At 44.1% G+C, this 23816-nt stretch overlaps 1 protein-coding gene across 6 annotated transcripts in view; it reads left to right on the top strand.

Annotated features, from left to right (window-relative positions):
• TANC1 (tetratricopeptide repeat, ankyrin repeat and coiled-coil containing 1) overlaps positions 1 to 23816 on the top strand; it is a 135651-nt gene that overhangs the window by 18135 nt on the left and 93700 nt on the right. For all 6 annotated transcript variants that reach the window (XM_031651286.1, XM_031651281.1, XM_031651282.1 and 3 more), the window contains one exon: positions 20736 to 20840. In XM_031651286.1, the coding sequence (XP_031507146.1) occupies positions 20736 to 20840 (105 nt within the window). Of the gene's footprint in view, positions 1 to 20735; positions 20841 to 23816 lie in introns of those variants that run through there.

The following is a 23816-nucleotide window of genomic DNA, read 5'->3' on the forward strand; positions in this document are numbered from 1 at the left end:
TCTTTATTTTTGCAAATGACCTCAGAGGCACTCTGAGTTATTCAGTCTTTCACGCAGTGATTTCGTGAGCATTCATAAACATTTGTTTTATACCAGTTTATTGAGCACCAGCCATGTGTTGGGCTCTGGACTAGAGATATGGTGGATATAAAGGTAAATAAATACTTAGCTCTAAGCTCTGGGGACCTCCCAGTTTGGCAAGAGATGACAACAGTGAAGACATTGAGGTGTCTACAAAGTGTTGTGACCTCATGGAGAAGAGCGAGACTCTCCTTTCAGAAGCTGGTAAGTGTGTGTGTGTGTGTCCGTGTGCGTGTGTCTTTGGAGGAGCCAGGGGTTTTATTCTTTTGGCGGTGATGTCCTATGACTGTTAAGCAGAAGAGGGATGAAATAAATAGATTTGGGTTCTAGGACGGTAACTGTTTCACACAGTCCTCCTTGGGGTTGAGACTGGGACTCCACGAGTCAAATGTAGTATAGTGGCTTAACTCTGCAGAGAAATGTGCAGTGAGGTGGAGGTTGATTTGAAAAGGTTTTAGGAAAAAGAATCTTTAGGTTGTGGTGACCTGTTTGTACATGAGAATTAGGGAAGGAAGAAAGTGCAGAAAAGTGCTCAAGGCAGGGGCTTCCCAGTCCTTTTAATTTCATGGCACATATAGGAGATTTTTGAACAGCAAATGGGATCAATGAACTGTCCCTCGGGCACTGCCCCAGACCCTGCCCAGTGGCCCAGAGAGCTGAAAGAATCCATATCCTGGTGTACCCTTCAGTCACTTTTTGCATGCCATTGGGAAGCTTGCCGAGCTCCAGCTTGGTTTTCTAGATGGGTCAAGATTCAAAATACTCTGTTGTGCCTCATGGTGTTTTCTCCCCAATTTAATTTTCACAGTATTTCCAAGGTGGGCATTATTCCTGTGTTTTGGGTAAGGATTCTATGGTTCTGAAAGGTAGAATGTCAACCCTCATTGGTCCTGGGATTCCAAGTAATGCTGTTTCTGCCCTACCACAGGTGTAGTGTGCAGAGCCTGAGCTCAGGTTGCTGGCCTCAGGAGAGAAAAGAGGATTTTGAAATGGGGCATCTGAGGCAGAAGCTGTGAAGGTCAAGTGTGATAAGGAATGAAAAGTACCTGTTAGTGGCTGGGCATGGTGGCTCACGCCTGTAATCCCAGCACTTTGGGAGGCCAAGGTGGGCAGATCATCAGGTTAGGAGTTCGAGACCAACCTGACCAACATGGTGAAACCCGGTCTCTACTAAAAATACAAAAAAATTAGCTGGGCATGGTGGCATGCACCTGTAATCCCAGCTACTCAGGAGGCTGAGGGAGGAGAATCGCTTGAACCAGGAGGCAGATGTTGCTGTGAGCCGAGATTGTACCACTGTATTATAGCCTGGGCGACAGAGCAAGACTCAGTCTCAAAAAAAAAAAAAAAAGAACCTGTTAGCTTTTGGAAATATGGTAATTGATGACCTTTGAGCAGGGTCGGCAAACTTTTTCTGTCAAGGGCCAGATAGTAAATATCTCAGCCTTTGAGGGCCACACAGTCCCTGTTGCGACTATGTAACTCTGCCATCGTAGTACAGAGCAGCCTTAGACAATACATAAATGAGTGGTCATGACTGTGTTCCAGTAACATTTTATGTATAAAAACACTCAGTGGTCCAATTTGGCCCTGCTGTAGTTGGCCAATGTAACTTTTGCCTTAGGAAAGGAAAGGAGAAATGGAAACTTAGCATTTATTCAGAACTTACCATGTGCTAGACAGTGCATGAACATTTTCAAGCCTGCAGCTTAGGTATGAACCCCTCTTATGGTGAGTTGATGGAGAGCCCCAAGAGCTTAGATATAACTTTGCTGAAGGTTAGACTGCTCGTTGATAACCAGCTGGGATTTGAACCTCAGTCTAATTCCAAACCTGAGTCATTTTCACTTTACTTCATTGCCACCCGGAATAGTGGCCTTAGATCAGATCACTCTCTAAAGGTGCAGATGGCACAGAAGCCCTCACACTCTGCCTTTTCACCGTATCCTTCACATGACCTTCAGTGAAGCAGTGTTTGCTGCTTTACCTTCCTCTACGCCGAAGGTCCAAGGACTGTCAGGAACACAACCTAAATACAACATAGAAAGTAAAAGGACTCTCCTGTATGTGACGAGACCTCTTAGTTACCATTAAAGCTTGGGTGAACTTCTATTTTTAAATTCAGAATAGCATTAGAATTATAGAGAAGTTGCAAAGAATAATGCAGAGTTCCCATGCACTCCATACCAAGTCTCCCGTTATTAACATAGAACATTAGTATGACACACTTGTCACAGTTAATGAACTGATATTGACACCTACTAAAGTCTGTACTGTATTCCTGTTTTTTTCTTTTCTTTTTTTTTTTTTTTTTGAGACAGAGTCTTGCTCTGTTGCCCAGGCTGGAGTGCAGTGGCGCAATCTCGGCTCACTGCAGGCTCCGCCTCCCGGGTTCACGCCATTCTCCTGCCTCAGCCTCCCGAGTTGCTGGGACTACAGGCGCCCGCCACCATGCCCGGCTAATTTTTTTGTATTTTTAGTAGAGATGGGGTTTCACCGTGTTAGCCAGGATGGTCTCAATCTCCTGACCTCGTGATCCACCCGCCTCGGCCTCCCAAAGTGCTGGGATTACAGGCATGAGCCACCGCGCCTGGCCTATTCCTTTTTCTTTCTTTCTTTCTTTTTTTTTTTTTTAAAGCTTATACCCAATGTCCTTTTTCTGTGCCGGTATCCCAGAGGACACCATATTGCATTTAGTTGTCATGTCTTCTTAGACTCTTATTGGCTGTGGCGGTTGCTCAGACTCTCCTTGTTTTGATGACCTTGGCAGTTTTGGAGAGTACTGGGCTAGTATTTTGCAGGTTGCCCCTCTACTGGAGTTTTTTTCTACTGGAGTTTTTCTGTACTAGTATTTTTCTCATGATTAGCTGTAGTTACGGGTTTTGGGACAGAAACCACAGAAGTGAAGTGCCGTCTGCTCCCATCTTTTGATGTACACAGTAGCTACGTGGCTTATCACCGTGTTGATTTTGATCACCTGGCCAAGGTAGTGGGTGCCAGGTTACTCCAAGGTGAAGTTACTCGTTTTCCTTCCTTCCTCCTGCCATATATTAACATGAACACATTTGTATGCATGCATAGATGCTGTATGTGGAGTGTGCTGTACTCTCCAGAAGGCAGGAAGTCGCTGTGTGCAGCCCACGCTTAAGGGGCATGGTGGTGTACACCACCACCATGAGAGTGGAGGATCTGTGTAAATTGTTTGGAATTTTTCTGCATAGGGGATTTGTCTTGTTTCCCATTTATTTCTATCAGTATGGATTCCCAGGAAGATGAACTCCCAGTGTTGTACTTGGGTGTGATTCAGGAATATGCAAGCCTTTCTGCCCCACTTCGTTGCCTTGTAAACTAAGTGAGGCTGAGATCAGTCCTCTCAGGCGCAGTCAGAGTCTGTCCTAAGATGGGGGTAGGGAGTTACTGTGCCTCAGTGGTTTACTTTCTCAATATAGACTGTTAGCCATATGTGTATTACCTGAAACCTTAAGGAGAAAGCATTTCTGGCCAGCCCGGAAAGGACACAAGCAAATGAAGCCTTGATGGTGGAGAAACGTCTCCAGCAAGGCTGTGCATCTGAATCAGCATTGAAGCAGCGCCACCTTGTGGTTGATGCTGAATGAGTGGTGTATTCTAGGAACATTTTCTGCCAGGCTCTGTGATTCTTACCCTGTCTGCATGCTGTTCTGGTAGCTAAAGTACTTTAGAAAAGAAGAAATACTTTAAACTCTTAAAGAAAAAGAGAAGCTACCTTCTCACTTTGCCTTTGTACATGACCTGGCACACAAACAGTAGACAGTTTAAAGTAAAAAATCTCTGTAGTTACTTTGTTTGCCATACTGTTAACCATGTATTTTCTGGTAAGCCTTTTTGTCTCTGATTGTTCAAAATTGTTCAATAGCTGAGGTGTAGAAGTAGAATAGGTTAGAACCCCAAACCTCTGTCGTATTTTTCTTTGGTATCGGCAGATTGAGGAGTTATTTTAATATTCATTCTTCTTTGCCCCCAAATGTCTGCAGATGTTTTTGTACGTATGTGTGAAAGGTTTGAGCTTATGTAGGAAGTAGCCAGGGAGTCTACTGAAGTCCACTGTAATGTGTGGGAATGTGGAGCCGGTTATGATTAACAGCTGTCTGCATCCTGGATTGTTTAACCCATTGTTCACACACACTCTTCAGAACCAGTGGTGGTGGGGGAGTTGGGAAGATGATTTAATATGACCTGTGGTTGATCTGATCAACTGTTAGCAGGTGCTAAGATGGAGATCAGTTTCAGTTGGTTTAAAAAAAAAATCAAGAAGCAGCCACTCTGTTGTAATAAATCATTGTATATTCAGGAATTCTAACTTTAATGTAAAATCTTGATCACCTGTTTTAGAGTAAGGTAAGCAATAACTGTAGTTGCTTTAACCAATAAAAATTCTACATCATCCTGAGCTGTAGTGTGTTTAATGTGGAAACCCTGTTCTCTGTTGTGTCGTGAATGCTGAACACTGATGGAAAGTCAGACACGGCAGCTGAGAGGTCACGATGGCCTGGGTTGCTGCAGGGGATGGCAGCAGGCAGTCTTATGAGGTGAGCTGTGGCCATGACTCATCTGGCCCCTCTCAGTGATGTCACCGGTTACCTATGGAATCTGTGAGTGCAATTTGTCCTTTTTAGACTCTAAACAGATAATGGCTGAGCCCCCAAATATGGCTTTGCTGCTGCACTTGATGTTTGCAAGAGGGAAGAGGTGTTTCAGATAATGGAAAGCATGTGCTTGCCAGTGTGAGCTCATCACCAACGAGGTCAGAGGAGGACAGTGCCTCTTACTCACAGGCCCAACCTTCATACTGCCCTTGCTTTCAGTCTCAGGTGCAGCCTATTGTGGGATTGTTAGAGGCCACTTGTGTGTGGTCTGACATGCCAGCCCTCTGACCATGTGTGACAGGATTGTGGGCTACTCCTGACTTCAGAGATAGCATCTTGTACAGATGCCTCAGATGCCAGAGACACCCAGGAGTTGAGTGTGCTGGAGGACACAGACAAGGACATGGGTGACAACAGTGTATGTGCTGTGGGGAAAAGAGGACTGTGGCAGCACGTGTAAGGTTCTAGAATTCAGAGGGTAACAGAAATGAGATGGCAGTCCTTACCAGCAGGGCAGGCACTGTGCGATAGGGAGTAGACGGTGGTGGACTTGGACTTGAGGGAGTTGTTTTTTGTTGTTGTTGTTTTAAAGAGAATCTTGAACTTCCACTGAGTATTCTGAAAGGGAGAGATGGACTTTACATGGTAGAGGGACTGTTTTGAGCCTTTTGATGTTGAGAGAAGCATTTTATGCACAAATGATATGAATTTTGCATTGCTATTCACTGCATTATGGTTAAAAATTTTAAATATGGCTTCCCACAAGCCTTAAAATTCAATGTGTCAATCTTGTGTTTAAAAATTTTAAATTATTTTTAGAATGAATTTCACTTAAAGCTAACAACTATGTATTTCAGGATAGAGTGTGGTGGCACGATGGATCATCACTCACTGCAGCCTCAACCTCCCAAGCTCAAGTGATCCTCCTACCTCAGCCTCCCAAGTAGCTGTGACTAAACAGGCACACACCACAACACCTGACTAATTTTTGGGGTTTTTTGTAGAGATGGGGTTTCACTACGTTGCCCAAGCTGGTCTTGAACTCCTGAGCTCAAGTGATCCTCCTGCTTCTGCTTCCCAAAGTGCTGAGATTATAGGCATGAGCCATTGTACTTGGACTCTCCTTTCTCTTATACTTAGATGATGGCAGTTGAGGCCCACCTGGATAAGCCCCTCATTTCAGGATCCTTAACTTAGTCACATCTACACAGATCATTTTTCCAAATCAAGTAGCAAATACCATATGTTCCAGGGAGTATGTCTTTGGGAACCATTGTCAGTTTACCACACCTTCCTAACACAAGGTAACCTCATGGTCTAATAACATGTTTGCCGGCGTGCTAGCTAGCATGTCCACATGTCCTGCCAGGAGAAGAAAAGAGAAGAGCAAAATGGGGCTTCTCCCAGCTGGCTCATCTTTGTAAACAGTCTTCCTTGAAATCCTACCCCATGCTGGCTCACCTCTCATTGGCTGTGTGGACCTAGCTGCCAAGGAGGCTGGGAAATGCAATTATTTATGCACTTAATTGCACTAGGGTGCTAAAGCATAATTTTCTCCGTTATTGTTGTTGTTTGAGACAGAGTCTCACCCTTACCGCCCAGGCTGGAGTGCAGTGGTGCAATCTTCACTCACTGCAACCTCTGCCTCCCAGGTTCAAGTGATTCTCCTGCCTCAACCTCCTGAGTAGCTGGGGTTACAGGTGCCCGCCACCACGCCTGGCTAATTTTTGTATTTTTAGTGGAGACGGGGTTTCGCCATGTTGGCTGGGTCTCTAACTCCTGACCTCTGGTGATCCGCCTACCTTAGCCTCCCAAAGTGCTAGGATTTTGAGCCACCACACCCAGCAGTTATCAGAAAGGCAATAGCATAATTCATTAATTAGGGAATCCAAAAAGATGTTAATGGTTTAACTAAGATTTTGGGTTACAGAGATTTATATTGTCTGCCAGAGAATTGCTATGGACAGGAATCATTTGCATTGCCAAGTTTTCTGCAATTTACAGACCTGTAAACTAGTCAATAGAAATTCAGGAGTGTACACGCCTATGGAAAGATAATGCCGGAGGGTCTGCTTTACATAAGCAATACCCTGGCCCACTGAAGGCACACCCTATTATCTCTTTTGTTCCAAGTGTTTGATACTTTTTATTTATTTATTTTTGGGAGAGGCTCTCGTTCTGTTGCCCAGGCTGGAGTGCAGTGGCAGGATCACGGCTCACTGCAGCCTTAACCTCCCAAGTTGAAGTGATCCTGCCACCTCAGCCTCCCAAGTACCTGGGACTACAGGCACACGCCACCACACCCACTTAATTTTTGTATTTGCTGTAGAGACAGGGTTTCACCATATTACCCAGGCTGGTCTGGAACTCCTGGCTCAAGCCATCTGCCTGCCTTGATCTTTGAAAATGCTGGAATTACAGGTGTGAGCCACTGTGCCTGGCCTATTTTTTAAATAGTGAAAAATTAGGGCTTTCTTACAGAGGTAGAAGGAGATGATAGATGCTGGGGCTGGCCTTTAGCTGTTGCTGTCTCTACATGGGTCAGAGATGTTTACCCAGGATTTGAGACTTGGGTACTTCCTGCAACTGGGTATCACTATTATTGGAGTGGCCAGACCCTCTTTTCTAACAAAAATACATTTTAATGTGTTTTTTTAAATTAACATACAACAAAAATGAACTTTTTTTCTCATTGTACAGATCTGTGACTGTCAAATGCAGAGCTGTGTAACTACCACAATCAAGATACCAGTTCTTTCACCCCAAAATATTCCCTCCTGCCGCTCCTTTGTAGTCAGCACCCAACTCCTGACAACCCCTGAACTGTTCTCCAAACCTATAGTTTTGCCTTTTCAGAATGTCACATTTAGAATTGTGTATAACCTTTTGAGTCTGGCTTCTTTTACTTACTTAATGCGGTTGATTCATTCATGTTGTAGTGGGTATCAATTCTTTGCTTTTTTTTTTTTTTTTTTTGCAGAGTAATACTGTTTCCCAAAGTGGTTCTACCATTTTGCATTTCCACCAACAGTATGAGGGTTTCAGTTACTTTGCATCTTCAGCAGTTTTTATATTTTGTTTGTTTTTTAAGTTTTAGCCATCCTAAAAGATGTGCAGTGGTAGCTCATTGTCCACACTGGCACTTTTAATGGTCTCAGTGCAACCTAGTCAGGTTGTAACTATGATCTGTAGCTAATCTTTGGACCTAATCTGATTAAACTCATAAATCCTATTAAGAGCAACAGTGCTTACAGGTGTTTAGGAGACGGTTGCATTCTGCATCTGTGTTCCCTGTTCTTGCTCTTGATCTCCACACCCTGATCTTGGCCCATGAGTGTAGGTAGAGGATTCGCTTTGTGTGGATGTATGCAGATGCATGCCAGAGCAGGTAGGTGTGAGGATGGGGCTGGAGAGTTTCTTTCAGGTGCTTCCTTCTGATGGTGATTTTTTTCTGTATAGGGCGAAGGATGGAGCATGTATGTGCGTGCACCAGAGATTTGTTGGAGAAGGCTGGGGTAGTCTTGACCTGGTCACTGTGGAGGATGGAAACAGAGAGTGCTCTTGAGTGAGACATAGGACTGCTCTGGCTTTACCCTCTCCTGGCTGGTTAGGGAGGGGTCATGGAGCACCTTCTAATCGGTGGAACCTTTCAAGGGACCGGGACCCACGGTCCCCTCACCCCACCTCAACCCCTCCAACACCTCCCCATGCCTCCCTTCACAGTCCTCCCCTTACTTCCAAATCTCCTGCTCTGACAGAAATGAAATGGAATTCTGTAGTAGCCACTGTACTGAGTAAATACTGGAGAAGATACTCCCAAATTATAGGATTTCTTAGAAGTTACTAGTTTATAGCAAATGAGTGTAATTTACTCAAGCAGAAAAAAACTTTTTCTTATTGAAATACGTATTTGTGCGCCACCTGAGTACATAGCTCTGTGCTAAACACTGTAAGAAAGCTAAACAGAGACAAAGTTATCTTCCTTCAGCTGCTTTTACTACGTTTAGGAAATGGAGTGAAACCCCCTGCCTCCCGCCTCTGAGGTCCCATTCAGTGACGCCGGTCCTCCCCCGCGCCCCAGCCTCACATACAGCTCAGTCGCTGCCTTCCTCCCTCGCGCTGCTGTTTTTCCCAAGTCACTTAACATCACACTCTGTTTTGTCTTCATACTTGAATTTTGAGCTCTCTTGGGCTGTGGGCAAGGTCTTGCATAGCTACTGCAGACAGGCCATGCCAGTGGTTTTCAAACTTGGGTGGGAGGCTGGGTGAGGTGGCTCACAGCTGTAATCCCAGCACTTTGGGAAGCTGAGGCGGGCGGATCATTTGAAGTCAGGTGTTCAAGATCAGCCTGGCCAACATAGTGAAACCGTGTCTTTACTAAAAATACAAAAATTTAGCCGGGTGTGGTGGTGCCTGTCTGTAGGAGGCTGAGGCACAAGAATCACTTGAACCTGGGAGGCAGAGTTTGCAGTGAGCTGAGATCACGCCACTGCACTCCAGCCTGGGCGACAGAATGAGATTTTGTCTCAAAACCCAAAAACAATCCTGAGTGGGGCATGGGAATCACTTTGTGGTCTGGAGAGGGGCTGAGAATTTTCATGTCTCTCAAGTCCGCAGGTGGTGCTGTTGCTGTTGGTCCAGGGGCTGGTCTGAACCCACAGGGAGAGAAAATTCTCAAGGATCCTGCCTTCTTTTTGGAGTCAGTTACTTCATGCAGTGGAGGGCTCATTTCCGGCTTGTGCAAATAACAGAAGTGCCCTGTGGCTTAAGGCCTACTTCCTGAGTTCCTTAGACAAACTCTGAAATTAACCATTTTAGGAAGATGGATCTTTCTTCCAGGAATATCTTTAAATCAAAGTTTGTGGCTGTTCAATTGTTTTTAACTCTTTGCTTAACCATTCCTGCAAACCTAAGGAAATCAACTGCAATTTTTTTTTTTTTTTTTTTTTGAGACAGGACCTCACTTTGTCACCTAGGCTGGCAAGAAGTAGGTGGGACTCCAGGCACGCACCACCATGCCCAGCTAATTTTTGTATTTTTTTTTAGTAGAGATGAGGTTTCACCATGCTTCCCAGGCTGGTCCTGAACTCCTGGGCTCAAGTGATCCTCCCACCTCAGCCCCACAAAGTGCTGGGATTACAGGCGTGAGCCACCATGCCCAGCTGGTATTAGATTCTTTATGGTACATTATAATTACTACCAAAGTTAGAGGAAGTAAGAGCTAGAGATTTCCTCCCTGTGAGCTCACAACCAAGCATGAATGAAAATAAGGCTTAGGTGGAGTTCTGCCCATACAGATTTATTAGTAGGCTGTCACAGCGCATCCACACAACCTGCTTTATATACCTGGTGAGGCTCCAGCTTTGTTCTTTTCAGGGGTCTGCTCTGACAGCAGCTTGCATTTAGTGTTTACCTGTAGCACATGAGACAGTATTTCATAGACATTGTGTCAGTGTTTTATTGCTGCCCTGAGAAACTATTACAAGCTTATGCTTATCTTAAATCTATTATCACAATTCTTTAGGACAGAAGTCCAGGCACAGCTGGCTCTCTTCTCTAGGTTTCCTGAGGCCAAAATCAAGACAGTAGCAGGGTTGTGTTCTGTTAAGGCTCAGGAGATGAACCACTTCCAGGCTCATTCAGGAGGGCAGAATTCGGTTCCATGTGGCTGTAGGATTTCTGTCCCCATTTCTTCCTTTCCTTTCCTTCCCTTTCCCTTCCTTTTCCCTTCCCTTTCCCTTCCGTCCGTCCGTCTTGCTCTATCGCCCAGGCTGGAGTTCAGTGATGTGATCTCGGCTCACTGCAACTTCCAACTCCTGGGCTCAAGCGATTCTCCTGCCTCAGTCTCCCGAGTAGCTGGGATTACAGGTGCCCACCACCATGCCCAGCTAATTTTTGTATTTTTGGTAGAGATGGGGTTTCACCATGTTGGTCAGGCTGGTCTTGAACTCCTGACCTCAGGTGATCCACCCACCTCAGCCTCCCAAAGTGCTGGGATTACAGGCGTGAGCTACTGTGCCCGGCCTGGGTCCCCATTTCTTTACTGGCTGTCAGCTGAGGATTCTTCTCAACTTCAGAGGCTGCCTGCATTCCTGTTTGTGGTTCCCTTCCTTCATCTTCAATGCCAGAAAGGTGGCTTCCTTCTCACACTTTAGTACCTGACCCTCCCTCCTGCCTCATCTCACTTCTGCTTTCGAGGGTCTGTGTGATTATAGCAAGCCTACCCAGATAATCCAGGATAATCTATTTTAAGGTCATCTAATTAGTATTCTTAATTCCATCTGCAGAGTCCCTACGTGGCTGTACCCAGATTGTGTTTGATTCAGTAATGAGGGGATGGGAATCTTGGAGTGGTGTCTTTAGAATTTGGCTCACCAAAGGCAGAATTCAGGTTTTCCTGCCATTTTACATCAGGGATCTAACAATTTCTGGGAATCAGCAGCTGGACCTGGGGCCATTTACTTATCAAACCTGGGCACCATTTTTACCTTGAGCCTTATATTTCTGAGGCTGATTACATTCTGGCCTGCTAGATTTTTATACTTGAGTCACACACAGGCAGAGTGTTTCTGACATTTCCAGTCAGCCCTCTTACCTCAAATATCATGCATTTCACCGCTGAAAATGTTCCATCAGCTGTAATACTAATTAACAAAGTCAGTAATTTAACCAATGTGAAAGCCCATTTCTGACCCAAAGTATACTAATTAACATAACCTGCTGTTGGTTGGTGAAAAGGTGAGCTAGCTGACTGACTTGCAGTAGTGTCTCTTGAGTGTGGCTTTTTGATTAAAAGCCGGTGAACTACTCTTGGAGCCTGCCTTCCAGATTAAGACAACTCGTTGCCTTTAGGCAGTTGCTTACAGCCACTGGACATACATTTATATCCCAGCTTATGTTGAAGTGTTTTGAAATAAAATTCAAATGATATAGTAGACTCTTGTCATCTTAACCGAGAGCGTCGAGAGAGCTCAGTCATGTCTGTGGTTCTCAGCTTTGTGCCTGGTATGCAGTGGATGTGTCACAGATATTTGTTGAGTAAATAAAATGAATTAATGCATTTCCATGCTTTCATATATAACAATTTTAGTATAAGAACAGCATGACAGATTGCATTGGAAAAAAGCAGAAATATTATTCAAGTTACTTTGTTGTACTAGGAGCTTATTGTACTCATGATACTATAAACATGTAGACTACAAACTGGGACTTGAAAGTGTTAACATTTATTTTAATGATCCCTTATTGAAAGGAGCATGGCTACAAAAAAATCCCATCAAAAAGTGGATGAAGGACATGAAGAGATACTTCTCAAAAGAAGACATTTACATGGCCAACAAACATAAAAACAGCTCAACATCACTGATCATTAGAGAAATGCAAATCAGAACCACAATGAGATACCATCTCACGTCAGTCAGAATGGTAATTATTAAAAAGCCAACAAACAGATGCTGGTGAGGTTGCGGAGGAACAAGAACTCTTTTACACTGTTGCTGGGAATGTAAATTAGTTCAACCATTGTGGAAGACAGTGTGGCAATTCCTCAAGGATCTAGAACCAGAAATACCATTTGACCCAGCAATTCCATTACTAGGTATATACCCAAAAGAACATAAATCATTCTGTAAAGACATGTGCACACATATGTTTATTGTGGCACTATTCACAATAGTAAAGATGTGGAATCAACCCAAATGCCCATCAGTGATAAACTAGATAAAGAAAGTGTAGTACATATACACCATGGAATACTATGCAGCCACAAAAAGGAACAAGATCATTCCCTTTACAGGGACATGGATGTAGTAATGAGAACACATGGACACGTGGAGAAGAACAACACATACCGGGGCTTGTCGGGGCACGGGAGGGAGGGAGAGCATCAGGATAAATAGCTAATGCATGCAGGGCTTAACACCTAGGTGATGGGTTGATAGGTGCAGCAAACCACCGTTGCCGTGTTTACCTGTATAATAAACCTGCACATTTTGCACATGTATCCTGGAACTTAAAATACAATTTGGAAAAAAGGAGCATGGCTCCATTTTGATATACTGTTTTCCTACTAGATTGTGAACATTTACATCCTCACAATGTCTTAGGCGTTGCACCAATGAATAAAGGCTGTCCGCCCTTTCCCAGTGGATCCTTGCAGATGAGGTATTTGAAATAAATAAAAGGAGGCGTACTAAGAGTGGTATCAGGTGACTTTTGTATTCTCCTCACCATCAGCAGGTGACACTTTTTTTCTCTTGCCTTCTGTTTTTTTCTTCCCTAGAATTGCAGTCTGAATTTCCCTAGATCTCACTTGTCTTTGGATTAGGATGAGGTCCCAGTAGTAGTAACTCAAATCGCACTGATGTGTTGCCACTACCTTTTTATGCAAGGCCCCAGGCCCCAGGCCCCTGTAAAAGTGTTCCTGGATGCTTCTGGAAGTACCCAGAGGGTGTCTGCTGGGACAGCTGGTGCACTTCTCTTTCCAGGTGCCTTGTCCTTCATCCACACCCTGTACTCCAGGAGTTGTGGGGGGCCTGGTGCTGCCTTTTGTCATTCCCTGGAGGAGAGCTGTCAGCAGTTTAGTTATTTAATCCCCTTCTGCCTCTCATGGGAGATATCCAAGGGATGGATGCCAGGCAGTGTTTGAAATTGCCCTCCTGTTTGGCCAAGGTTTTCCACTTTGGTCAGTTCATTTTCTGTCTCCTTCCCCCAGGGTGAATCTTCCCAAGAAGCTCTTACCCTGTAAGATGGTGTCTTTGGGCAGTGCCTTCTGTCCCCCAGCTGTGCCTCAACTTAGGCAAGGGACAAAACCACAGGGAATCAGCCCATGTTTCTATTACAAAGACTCCTTTTATGTCGCAGACTTGGGTAGGCCACGTCGTCTTTTTTCAGTCCCTAAGTGCATGTCGCTTCATTCTCCTCCCTCACCAAGCACTCTTTTGTTCTTGGGGGGGCGGTGCAGGTACTAGAGGAAGAGGGGTCACACTTTTGAAGCTCTGTCTGGATGTCCTGCTCCTTAAAATCCAAGACTCATCTGGTAGTTTACCACAGTTTGCCATTAGGAATTGGCTATTTAATGCCATTTGCCTTAGTGGTAAAGGTTCCCCCTGCCCCCCGAAATATTCTCTTACTTTTCTCTTTATTTTCCTCATCTTGTGAAATTTCCCACTGTGGAATGAAAACCTAGATCAGATAAAATCGGCAGGAACCTTTACTGTGAAAGTTCAGGATGCTAAAAAATCCCTAAAATGATTGATAACACACAGTGTCACTTTTCACAGTCTCCAGATACCATGAAAAATGTAAGATCTACTTTAAATGCAATAAGTAGCCTCAGGTGTTCTGTGTCCCAAATATTGCTTTCATATAAATATATAATTATCTTTAACTGAAACACTCAGAAATGAAAAGAATCCCTGCCCTTCTCCCTTTCACTGCCTCGAGATAAAGCTGGGTTTGGTTTATTTCTACCATCCCTTTTAAAAAATACTCCTTATGTGGCAGTTTCTAAGCAGCAAAATAGTCAGCTGTGTGATTAAAATGTCAAAAAGTGGGAAAACTGGCCGCTGGGAAAGTCTATTTGGAGATTTATATAAAGGCAGAATTCTGAATGGGGGAACTCTGTACCTCCTGGGCTTCTGAGTGGAGTGATTAAGGGAGGGTTCTGACCACATCCTTCCAGACTGACACAGGCCCTGCTACACAATTAAAGAAGCTGACAGGTGCTTGGGTTTTGAGGTTTTGGTTTTTTGTTTGTTTGTTTGTTTTTTCTTTCTTTCTTTTGCAAGCTGCATACTTGGTACCTATGAGTTTATGGCTGTGTAACATATTTTTGGCACTTTGTTGTTTTTAATTTTAAGGGTCTTTTATAACTTTGAGATCTACTTTCCCCTGTATCACATAGTGGAGATTATGAGGGGAGGGGCAGTGGCTTGGGGAAATTGGAATGAGGAGAAGGATCTCGAGTTCAGATGAAGTAGCTTTAATTTATGATGGAGGATAATGCCCGTTTATCTTAATCTTGTGAACGGAACACGTTGGTGCTCCACTCACACCAAGTGGGTGCACCCCACTTAAACCTGACCACTGGAGTGGGTGGTGAACAGTGGTCTTCCCTAGAGACCCCATTTGTGCTACCAAAGTGTCATCTGTGGTCCCAGCCCACGCCTTGAACATCAGAATCTGCATTTGAAGCCTTGGCACATTACAGCTGGAAAAGCGGCAGCAACAGGATACCAGTGCCGGGGCGGCGGGGGACTGGGAGCCCAGCCCTGGAGACGTGTCAGCTCCTAGAGGAGCTGGTTGTCAGCTAATACCTGACGGTCTTTCCTTGTTCTTGTTGTTGTTGTTTATGTTTTTATCCACAGACAAGTCTTGTCTTGTTTTTAAGAGCCTCCTGCCTTAAAACATACCCAGTAGCTGGAATATCATGCTTTCTGGGTAATTATTATGTAGTATTACATTCTGGTTAATTTGGGGGGATTCACCTTATAACACTTGGTTTAATTAAAGGGGGAAGTTAAAAGTAGCTTATGCTTGAGTATTTTGTTTTAAACAAAAAGTTGTGAGGGGAAAGGTGCTGGGCAGTAGTTTTCCCCGAGGAGGGGTTTGGGGAGATGGATTTTTCAGTCTAGATCTCTGCTGATAAGGACTGTGGCCGCTTTATGTGGGGCAGTGTTCCATATAGATGGCACAGTGATTAGTGTCATTGTGGTTTAATAGGTGGTCATGTGAGATTAGTGCTTGGTGACTGTGATGGCTCCTGACCATGTGGCCTGCAGCTATTCTGTAGCCACAGCCTGTTTAGCTGCCCACATCATGAGCTCCAAGTGTCCCCTGTCCCAGTAGCCTTTTGTGTAATAGAGGCAGTATTGCTTTTCTTTCTGTAGGGCGTTTCTTCTTTTCTCTCATTCCCTAGTTTGTTTTTTAAAGAGACAGGGTTGGCACAATCATAGCTCATTGCAGCCTCAAACTCCTGGGTTCAAGCAATCCTCCCAAGTAGCTGGGACTACAGGCGTGCACCACCGTGCCCAGCTCAGAGTTCCTTTCTTAACCTGTGTCAGTCGCTGTCTTTCAGGGTAGGTCTTTCCTCACCTGCCTGGTGTTCCTTGGCTCCTTATTTGTATATAAGGTGCTAAAAGCTGATTGAAAGGGGTATGTTGAGGGCAAACTGTGCTGCAGCATGATGGTCAGGGATCTCCCTTTCTTGGGGTAGAGGAGTCCCCACCTGTGACTGTCTTTAGGCCTTCTCTTGATGAGCTTCTCCAGAGAGGAATCCTCCCATCTCTTCCTACCGTGGCCTGTAAACTTTGCTGTCAGATCTCATAACTGGGGACTGGGGGTGGAGGAGATACATCTCGGGCCCATCAGTCTGCATATAGCATTTTTCTTAATCTACTTTTTCCTTAGCAGTTACAAGTTTAAAAAAAACACGAAAAGAAAAGAGCACTCATGAGTTTAGCTCTTGAATCTCTCTCCATGTTCTTAGAATTGAGCCTTTTTCCAGAGAATAAACTTGGCCTCCAGGATGAGGGAGTGGAAGGGATGCTCCAGGCTTAAGAAATGCTGGGGTGGGGGGTCTCACTTTTCCTTCAGTAGTTTTCAACCAGCCACGCTACTGGATGTCACCCGTGCCCCTGCCTTCCGACGGGCCTGCTGTCACGAAGGCCTCTGGCCTGGGCTCCCCCTCCCCCCTGCCCCCACTCAACACTAACCTTTATGCTCTGTCTGCTCCACTGCTCCTTGGCAGTCTGTTTCCTACATTCAGAGGCTTGGTTTCTGGCCAGTGGCTCTTTCTCCTTTCCTCACTGGTCTCTCTTTAATCTTTTTGCTACAACTTTAATGTCGTTTTGAGAGTGAGTGGAGGCAAACACATATCATCTGTTCGGTTCAATGCAAAGTATGCACAAATTCTCTAATGAGTGATTGTGGGGGGACAATAAAACCTATGGCTATAAATTTATCTTGTTTTATAGCATTTGAGGTTCAGCTGTTTGTGAAAAGCAATTTAAATACAAGGATCATGCAGGAGAACAGTTGTTTATATTCACTTAACATTTCCTCTAGTGAAAGGGAAGATCAGAGACAAGTAGGATGCATAAATGATTTGCTGCCTCTGCAGCCAGCGTCCATGGATGTTGATGACTGGGTGGTGGAAGTTCCCAGTGCCTGGGCTTTTTCTAGAATTGCATGTTTAATCCAGATTTCATAGTTGTAGAAGTGCTCAATGGTGATTCAGGGCATGGGCTTCAAAACTGCATAGACCAGGGTGTGAATTCCTTCCTGCTTTGTCATGTGTGGGCCATGTTCAGATGAGAACAACTTATTTGAACTTCAGTTTCCTGACCTAAAAATGAAGGAAATTGTACTTTTCTCCCAAAGTTGTTAGGAATGAGTGAATTAATGTATGTGTGTGCCTTGCCTTGTGTGACCACTGAATATATGTTTTACTTACTTTGGTATACTCTAGGTCTCCTTTCGTATGTGACATTCCTGTGATTTACTGTGCCTGGGAACGAAGTGGGCCTGGTCTTTGTGCGTGGGTTTTCCCCTTTTAGCAAGAGGTTCATTCACTCACCTTTAGGGTCTGGGACATAGTAAGGCCTGAGTTAGGGGACATGAGGAGGGAGGGGTTTTTGTTTTGTTTTGTTTGAGACAGAGTCTCACTCTGTCGCCCAGGCTGGAGTGCAGTGGCATGATCTCAGCTCACTGCAACCTCTGTCTGCCAGGTTCAAGCGATTCTCATACCTCAGCCTCCCAAGTAGCTGGGACTACAGGCCACCATGCCCAGCTAATTTTTTTTTTTTTTTTTAAGTAGACAAAGTTTCACTATAAAGCATTTGAACTTCTAGAGGCAGTCCTCACTACCTCGGCCTCCCAAAGTCTGGGATTACAGGTGTGAGCCACCGTGCCAGGCCTGGGTGCAGTATTTGAACCTAGGTCTGCCCAACTCACGAGTCCCTGCCTTGAGCATCCTGGCTTCTCAGGGTTGAGTCTTTCTGTGAGTGAGGGATTGGATCTGAATAGAACCGCTGTGCATAGCCTCTCACAGGCAGGTGAATGGATGCTTCTGAAGGCTCTGGGTGACACTGGGTTCCAGGATCCAGACATTTACAACAACTATCATACATTAATGAAATAGCCCACATTTTAAGAAAGTGCTTACTATTAGAGAACATTTTTAAAGACTCTGCTGGGTAGGTAGATTGGAGCCTGGAAATAGATCTCTTTAGATTTGCTGTTACTGTACCCTGAAAAGTTAAGGGGAGCAGAAATACAGGCACTTGTTGAACAGTGGCCATGACTTCTCATTGGACAAATCATCAGGCAATAATAACAAAGAGATTTACTGCCTCAGGTCCTTCAAATGGACGAGGGCAGATGAAGGGAAAAGATGTCAGCAGTTTATTTTACCTTAGGGAGTAAGTGGCAAACCAGAAGTGTATATGGGTTCTTGTCTTTGAGTTCTTATCTTTGTTCTGGTTCCTTTTTATCTTTTCTTTTCTTTTCTTTTTTCTTTGAGAGAGGGTCTTGCTCTGTCACCTTGGCTGGAGTGCAGTGGTGCAATCACGGCTTACTGCAACCTCCAACTTCTGGGCTCACGAGACCCTCCTACCTCAGCCTCCTGAGTAGCTGAGACTACAGGCAAACGCCACTATGCCCAGCTAATTGATTCAATTTGTATCTGCCCTATTCAGGCCCTTCTTTCTAGTTTATGTCTCTTACACAGCAAGTAGTTTAGCTCCACCCCCAAACCCCCACAAGTCTTTTTCCCTATGCATATTTACATGTGGAGATATATATACACACACACACATATATATATATATATATGTTGTAGATAAAGTCTGGATACTGTTGAATATCCTACATCCCACACTTAGATTGCAATTATATGTTCCCTTCCCCCGTAACCATTCCATTTTAATCTTTGTAAAAGTTCCCTTTATGACAGGGTTAAATTATGAAGACTGCCATGTGATTAAATACTACATGAATCATTTAAAAGGGATGGTTCCTAAAGTTTGAAACACCATTCTTATTTGTAAAGTAGTATTAGCTTATTTGATAACAGTCTAGTTTAAGATGTAGTACACCCATGTAGCTGGCTGGGAATTAGATTATTTTTATAGTAGTATAAATGCTTTCACAGTATGCCTTTAGATGGCAGCATCTCTCACCATAAACCATCTTTTGAACAGAATTTCTTAGATGCAGAAGGCATTTGAGACAGAAGGATGGTCTGTCTGCATCACCCCATCATGATGCAGTGGTGGAACTGGGCCCCTGGGACTGTCAGAGCTATGGCCCAGGGCTGAGAAGAGGAGAGAGTTGTAGATTCCTGCCTGCATGTCTTCCACTACCCCTTCTCTTACTGATGTAAAATGTTTCCTATCTCTGTGGTCTTGCTAAAAGCCACTTTAAGGCAACCAAGGAACACAAGAATCAAGGGAGTGATTTTGGACCAAAATGTAACAGAAAGGCAGTATTTTCTTTATTTTGAGACATGGTTTCACCCTGTTGCCCAGGCTAGAATGCAGTGGTGTGATCTTGGCTCACTGCAACCTTTACCTTCTGGGCTCAAGTGATCCTCCCACCTCAGCCTCCTAAGTAGCTTGGACTTCAGGCACACATCACTATGCCCAGCTAACTTTGTTTATTTTTTATAGAGACAAGGTCTTCACTGTGTTGCCCAGGCTTGTCTCAAACTCCTGGGCTCCAGCGATCCTTCTGCGTTGGCCTAAGTGCAAGAATTACACGTGTGAGCCACCACGCCTAGCCTTTTAATTTTTTTTAAGCAGTTTTGTTTAGGTATAATTCACATCCATACAGTTCACCCATTTAAAGCATACAGTAGACTAATTTTAAATATATTCATAGAGTTGTACAGCCATCCCTACGACCTAATTTTAGAACATTTGTTTACTCTAGAAAGAAGTCACATATCCCTTACCATTACCCCACAGGCCTGCATAGCCTGCATAACCCCCAGCCCCTGGCAACCATTTATACTTTCTGAAAGATTTGGCTATTCTAGGCATGACATATGAATGGAATCATGTAGATCCTTTGTGACCGGCTTCTTTCACTTAGCAGAATGTTTTCAAGCTTTATCCATGTTGTAGCATGAATCAATACTTCATTCCTTTCTACTGTCCAATAATATTCCATTGTGTGAGCAAAGCACATTTTGTTGTCATCATTTGACGTACCTTTAGCTAGTACAGATGGCATTACTATGAGCATTTGGGTACAAGTTTTTGTGTGAACATATATCCCCGTAGGAGTAGAACTGCAGGGCCATGTAGTAACTCGCCCTTAACCTTCTGAACAACTGCCAAACTGTTTTCCAAAATGGCTGCATCATTGCATGTGAGGGTTCCATCCAGTCTTACGAAGAATTCCAGATTTTCTGATGATAAACCGGGACTGTGGGAACAGGAGGTGGGAGATAAGCCTGTCAGTCTCTTGTATGTCTGACCAGCTGACTGGCTGCTGTGCCGCGCACGGTTACTGTGTGTCACTAGCTAGATAAGATACCTGCAGAGCATGCTGCTGTTACAGGCTGGCTGTTTATAATCTTGCCTCCTGACTTTAGAGATACCAAGCAACCAAATCATCTTTGTCTCATCCTTGTGCCAGTTAGAGGAAAATCATAAAACCCTTCGTCACAAGCCGTCCAGGTTTGAACATGTCAGAATCACCCACTTGACCAGCGAAGACAGCTGTAGTGACTTCACAGCAAGAGAGCAGCTTTTGTTTTTGTTAGGGTTTACATTCTCAAATCTGAGCTTACCCTTTTCTTCTTTGGCAGGCCAGACTGGACGTTCCCTCGCCTGTACTGAAATTACGTGTGTGTGTGTGTGTGTGTGTGTGTGTGTGTGTGTGTGTGTGTGTGTTTAAGGGAGGGGAAGGGACTGGCTCTTCCTCTAGGCATATTTGGGTCCTGGTAAGGACACACACTGTACATTCCAAGGCTTTGTTTGCATCTGGAAAACATTAGCCACACTCAGATCTTTCCCACTACAGGTCCCGTCAGGAAGCCCAAGTATGTGGAAAGCCCCAGAGTGCCTGGAGATGCAGTTATAATGCCATTCAGAGAAGTATCCAAGCCAACAGAGCCTGATGAGCATGGTAAGAACATGTTTTCAGTGATTTCCCCCCCCCCCCCCCCCACCAAAGATTTTATACAATGACACTTCATTTCTGAATGAAACTTGAGTGCCCTTGCTATACTGCTTTGCTGAGAATGTATTTGGGAGCTATTTTCCCCTCCGGCAGTTACAGAGATCTGTTTAGCTAACACACATTCTTGGAAATTGTATACCTGGTATAGAAAAGTGGGTACATATGCATTATTTAAGGATTGAGTCCTGTTTCCTCTGAATTTTGACCTACCAGGTCTTGGAGGATAGGAAGCATCACCCCGTGGATTGCTTCCAAGGTTTTGTTTTGTTTTTAATACTCTACTGCTTGAGAAAATTCAACAACAGGCTTTGGCTGAAAAGCTGAAACTTTAACTGGACAAAGCATGTAATTGCTAGCTTTAAAAAAAGCATTTGGTGTCTTTTGAAGGCTACTTTTTTTTAACATGTAAAGTTTTTCTTTAGGGGATGTTGAAGTAGGAGCAAAAAAAAATCCAAATTGATAGGAATCTTTGTAAAGACATTTTATATGTATATATATTTTATACCTGGAAATATGTGTGACATTACAAATTAGTAGCATTTAACAGATGTATTCATAGTTGTTTATTTTTAAAAATCAATTTAAGAATTTACCTGTTTGTTCCTTGCTGGGGAGTCCCCAACTCACATCTCTCTTGCCTTTAATTTGGGTGTTTTGAATTTCTACCCTGTTTTTCTGCAGAAACATGGGACTAGGAATCTTGTTGTATGTAAAGGGGCTTGCTTTATCCTCAGTGTGGACACAAGTTTATGTAGCAAAGCTGAAAGAGAACTTGGGAAAGAGAACTCAACCATATTTTTACTTTGGCATATCTGGCACCCTCCTCTGCCTAATTGTGGGTGGTGGGAGATACAGACCCTTTATATTCTAACTCCTGTGTGTGCCTTTTGTGTTGCTGGTGCTGTATAAGTAGGACATGGAAGGACAATATACTGGAGTGGTGGTTAAAAAAAAAAAATACAGCTAAAAATGAGCTGTGAGGAAGAATCATTAAAAGCTGAAAATTGGGAAGGGAAGGGGAGTTTGGAACATGGGGAAGAGATGGGGCCAGGCACTGGGCACTCTGGGCAGGCAAGAGGTGCTATTGCAGGTGCCCTGGCATGAGAAATGCCACCCTCTTTCTTTCTGTCCAGGCATTCATTGTGTGGTTGAGGGAAGAGGATTTGAGCTGAGGATTTGCACACACCAAATGTTGGTGAAGGTGGAGATTCCACAGTGGGATCTGGTTAGGACAGCCAGCTGCTGGTACATGAGGCCTCTCTTGACTGTGCATTCATGTGAGCAGGTGGTCTGTTCTCGGTCTCCTTGGTGTCCTGAAAGGAAAGTAAAATCTATCTATCTGTAGTGAATATCAGTCATCAAATGTCTAAGCTGTCTGCCTGGCTCAGATTAAGCCTGCTACCTACCCCTTCCCTTCTTCCCCACCCACCAAAGCCTTTGTAGCCCTGGTCAATTATGCCCCTGGCATTTTGGCTGGCCTAGACTCCATTATGTAACCTCTTCCTCCCTGGCTGGGAGTATCGTTGAGGTTCTGTACAGGGATTGGGACCTCCTCCTCCTCCTGGTATGGGAGTGGGGGGAGAAAATTTGGATTTTTATTAGGCAATGAAAGGTTATAAATAGTTCCCATTGTTAACTTTTCTCCCTTGCTCAAGGCAGGATTGGCCACCTTTCTTGGCAAAAGGAAGTGTTCTTATGCTTGGCTGTGGGCTGAGCTAAATTTCAAATGCAGCAATTGGTCTTGCTGGAGTGGCCTGAAGTTTGCATGTGTGCTCACTCCTGAGACCTGAGCTCTCTGATTCGGCATCTTGAGTCTCCATGGGGAACAAAATTATGAGATCTATGGGCTGCAAATACAGGACCAGACATTTGGGTTTTGCCTGAAATTAAGAAGCAGGGTATGTTTTCATTTTTGTTAGGTGTCTCGGGAGCAGGTGTAGTTGATGTCTATGGGTGCATGGTCTTGCCTGAAGATAGCCATGATGTTGGTGGAAGCCGCAGCAGGGTGAGCTTTCTCTTGGTTGATGAGGAGAGGTGGCTGCCTAACAAAGTCGAACAGGACAATTAGTATAGATTGGTGTGTTTTGTAGTCCCCATGGAGTCCCTTAAATTTCAGTGGGGTTAATTAAGTCCGCCTTATCAAAGTGTAAATTTTATCCGGATCACCGAACCCAAAGGGGACGACAGAGCCAACTAAAACTAATTGAGTTTGAGTATTAACCCGGGTGTGTGCAGATGCATGATGGGTAAACCCTCATTTTTAGGGTTTAATATCAGCATCATCACTTAAGTTTTACTTCAAAATGTGGTCTTCTGTTATCTGTATTTTCTTTGGACATTCTTGTTTAAATTTCTAAGACACTTTTCTGGGTGCTGTCAATAATAGCATGCCAGTATTCACCAGACTAACAGACTCCACTGAAAAGGCTCCTTGTGAAGTGCTTTTGAAATTTCCATAGACTCCTGAAATATCAAGTTATTCCTAAATGCTCTAAATACTCTTTCCTGCCTCACTTTTGCTTTGGTCATGTAGCTCCATCAACTCTTGATTCTTAGCTCTCTGGATTTTAAATCAAAGGAAAACAAAGCAAAGAACACTTCGAATTTGCTTATTTATAAGTAATTGCATTTATGTGTGATGCATGTTTCAGTCTTCTGGGAAGTATGGGTTCAATGATACAAGAAGATGAATTTTTTTTTTGTAAGCAAATAACTTGTTTCTTAAAGTTTGCAAGCTGGGCACTGTAGCTCACACCTGTAATTCCAGTGATTCGGGGGACCGAGGTGGGAGGATTGCTTGAGACTGGGAGTTTGAGAATAGCCTGAGCAGCGTAGTGAGACCTTGTCTCTTTAAAAAAGGAAGGAAGAAAGGAAGGGCAGGAAGGAGTTTGCACTCACCTGGAAACATCTTTAGGAAAAAAC

Source organism: Papio anubis, chromosome 10 (assembly GCF_008728515.1).
Source record: "Papio anubis isolate 15944 chromosome 10, Panubis1.0, whole genome shotgun sequence".
Classification (NCBI taxonomy): Eukaryota; Metazoa; Chordata; class Mammalia; order Primates; family Cercopithecidae; genus Papio; species Papio anubis.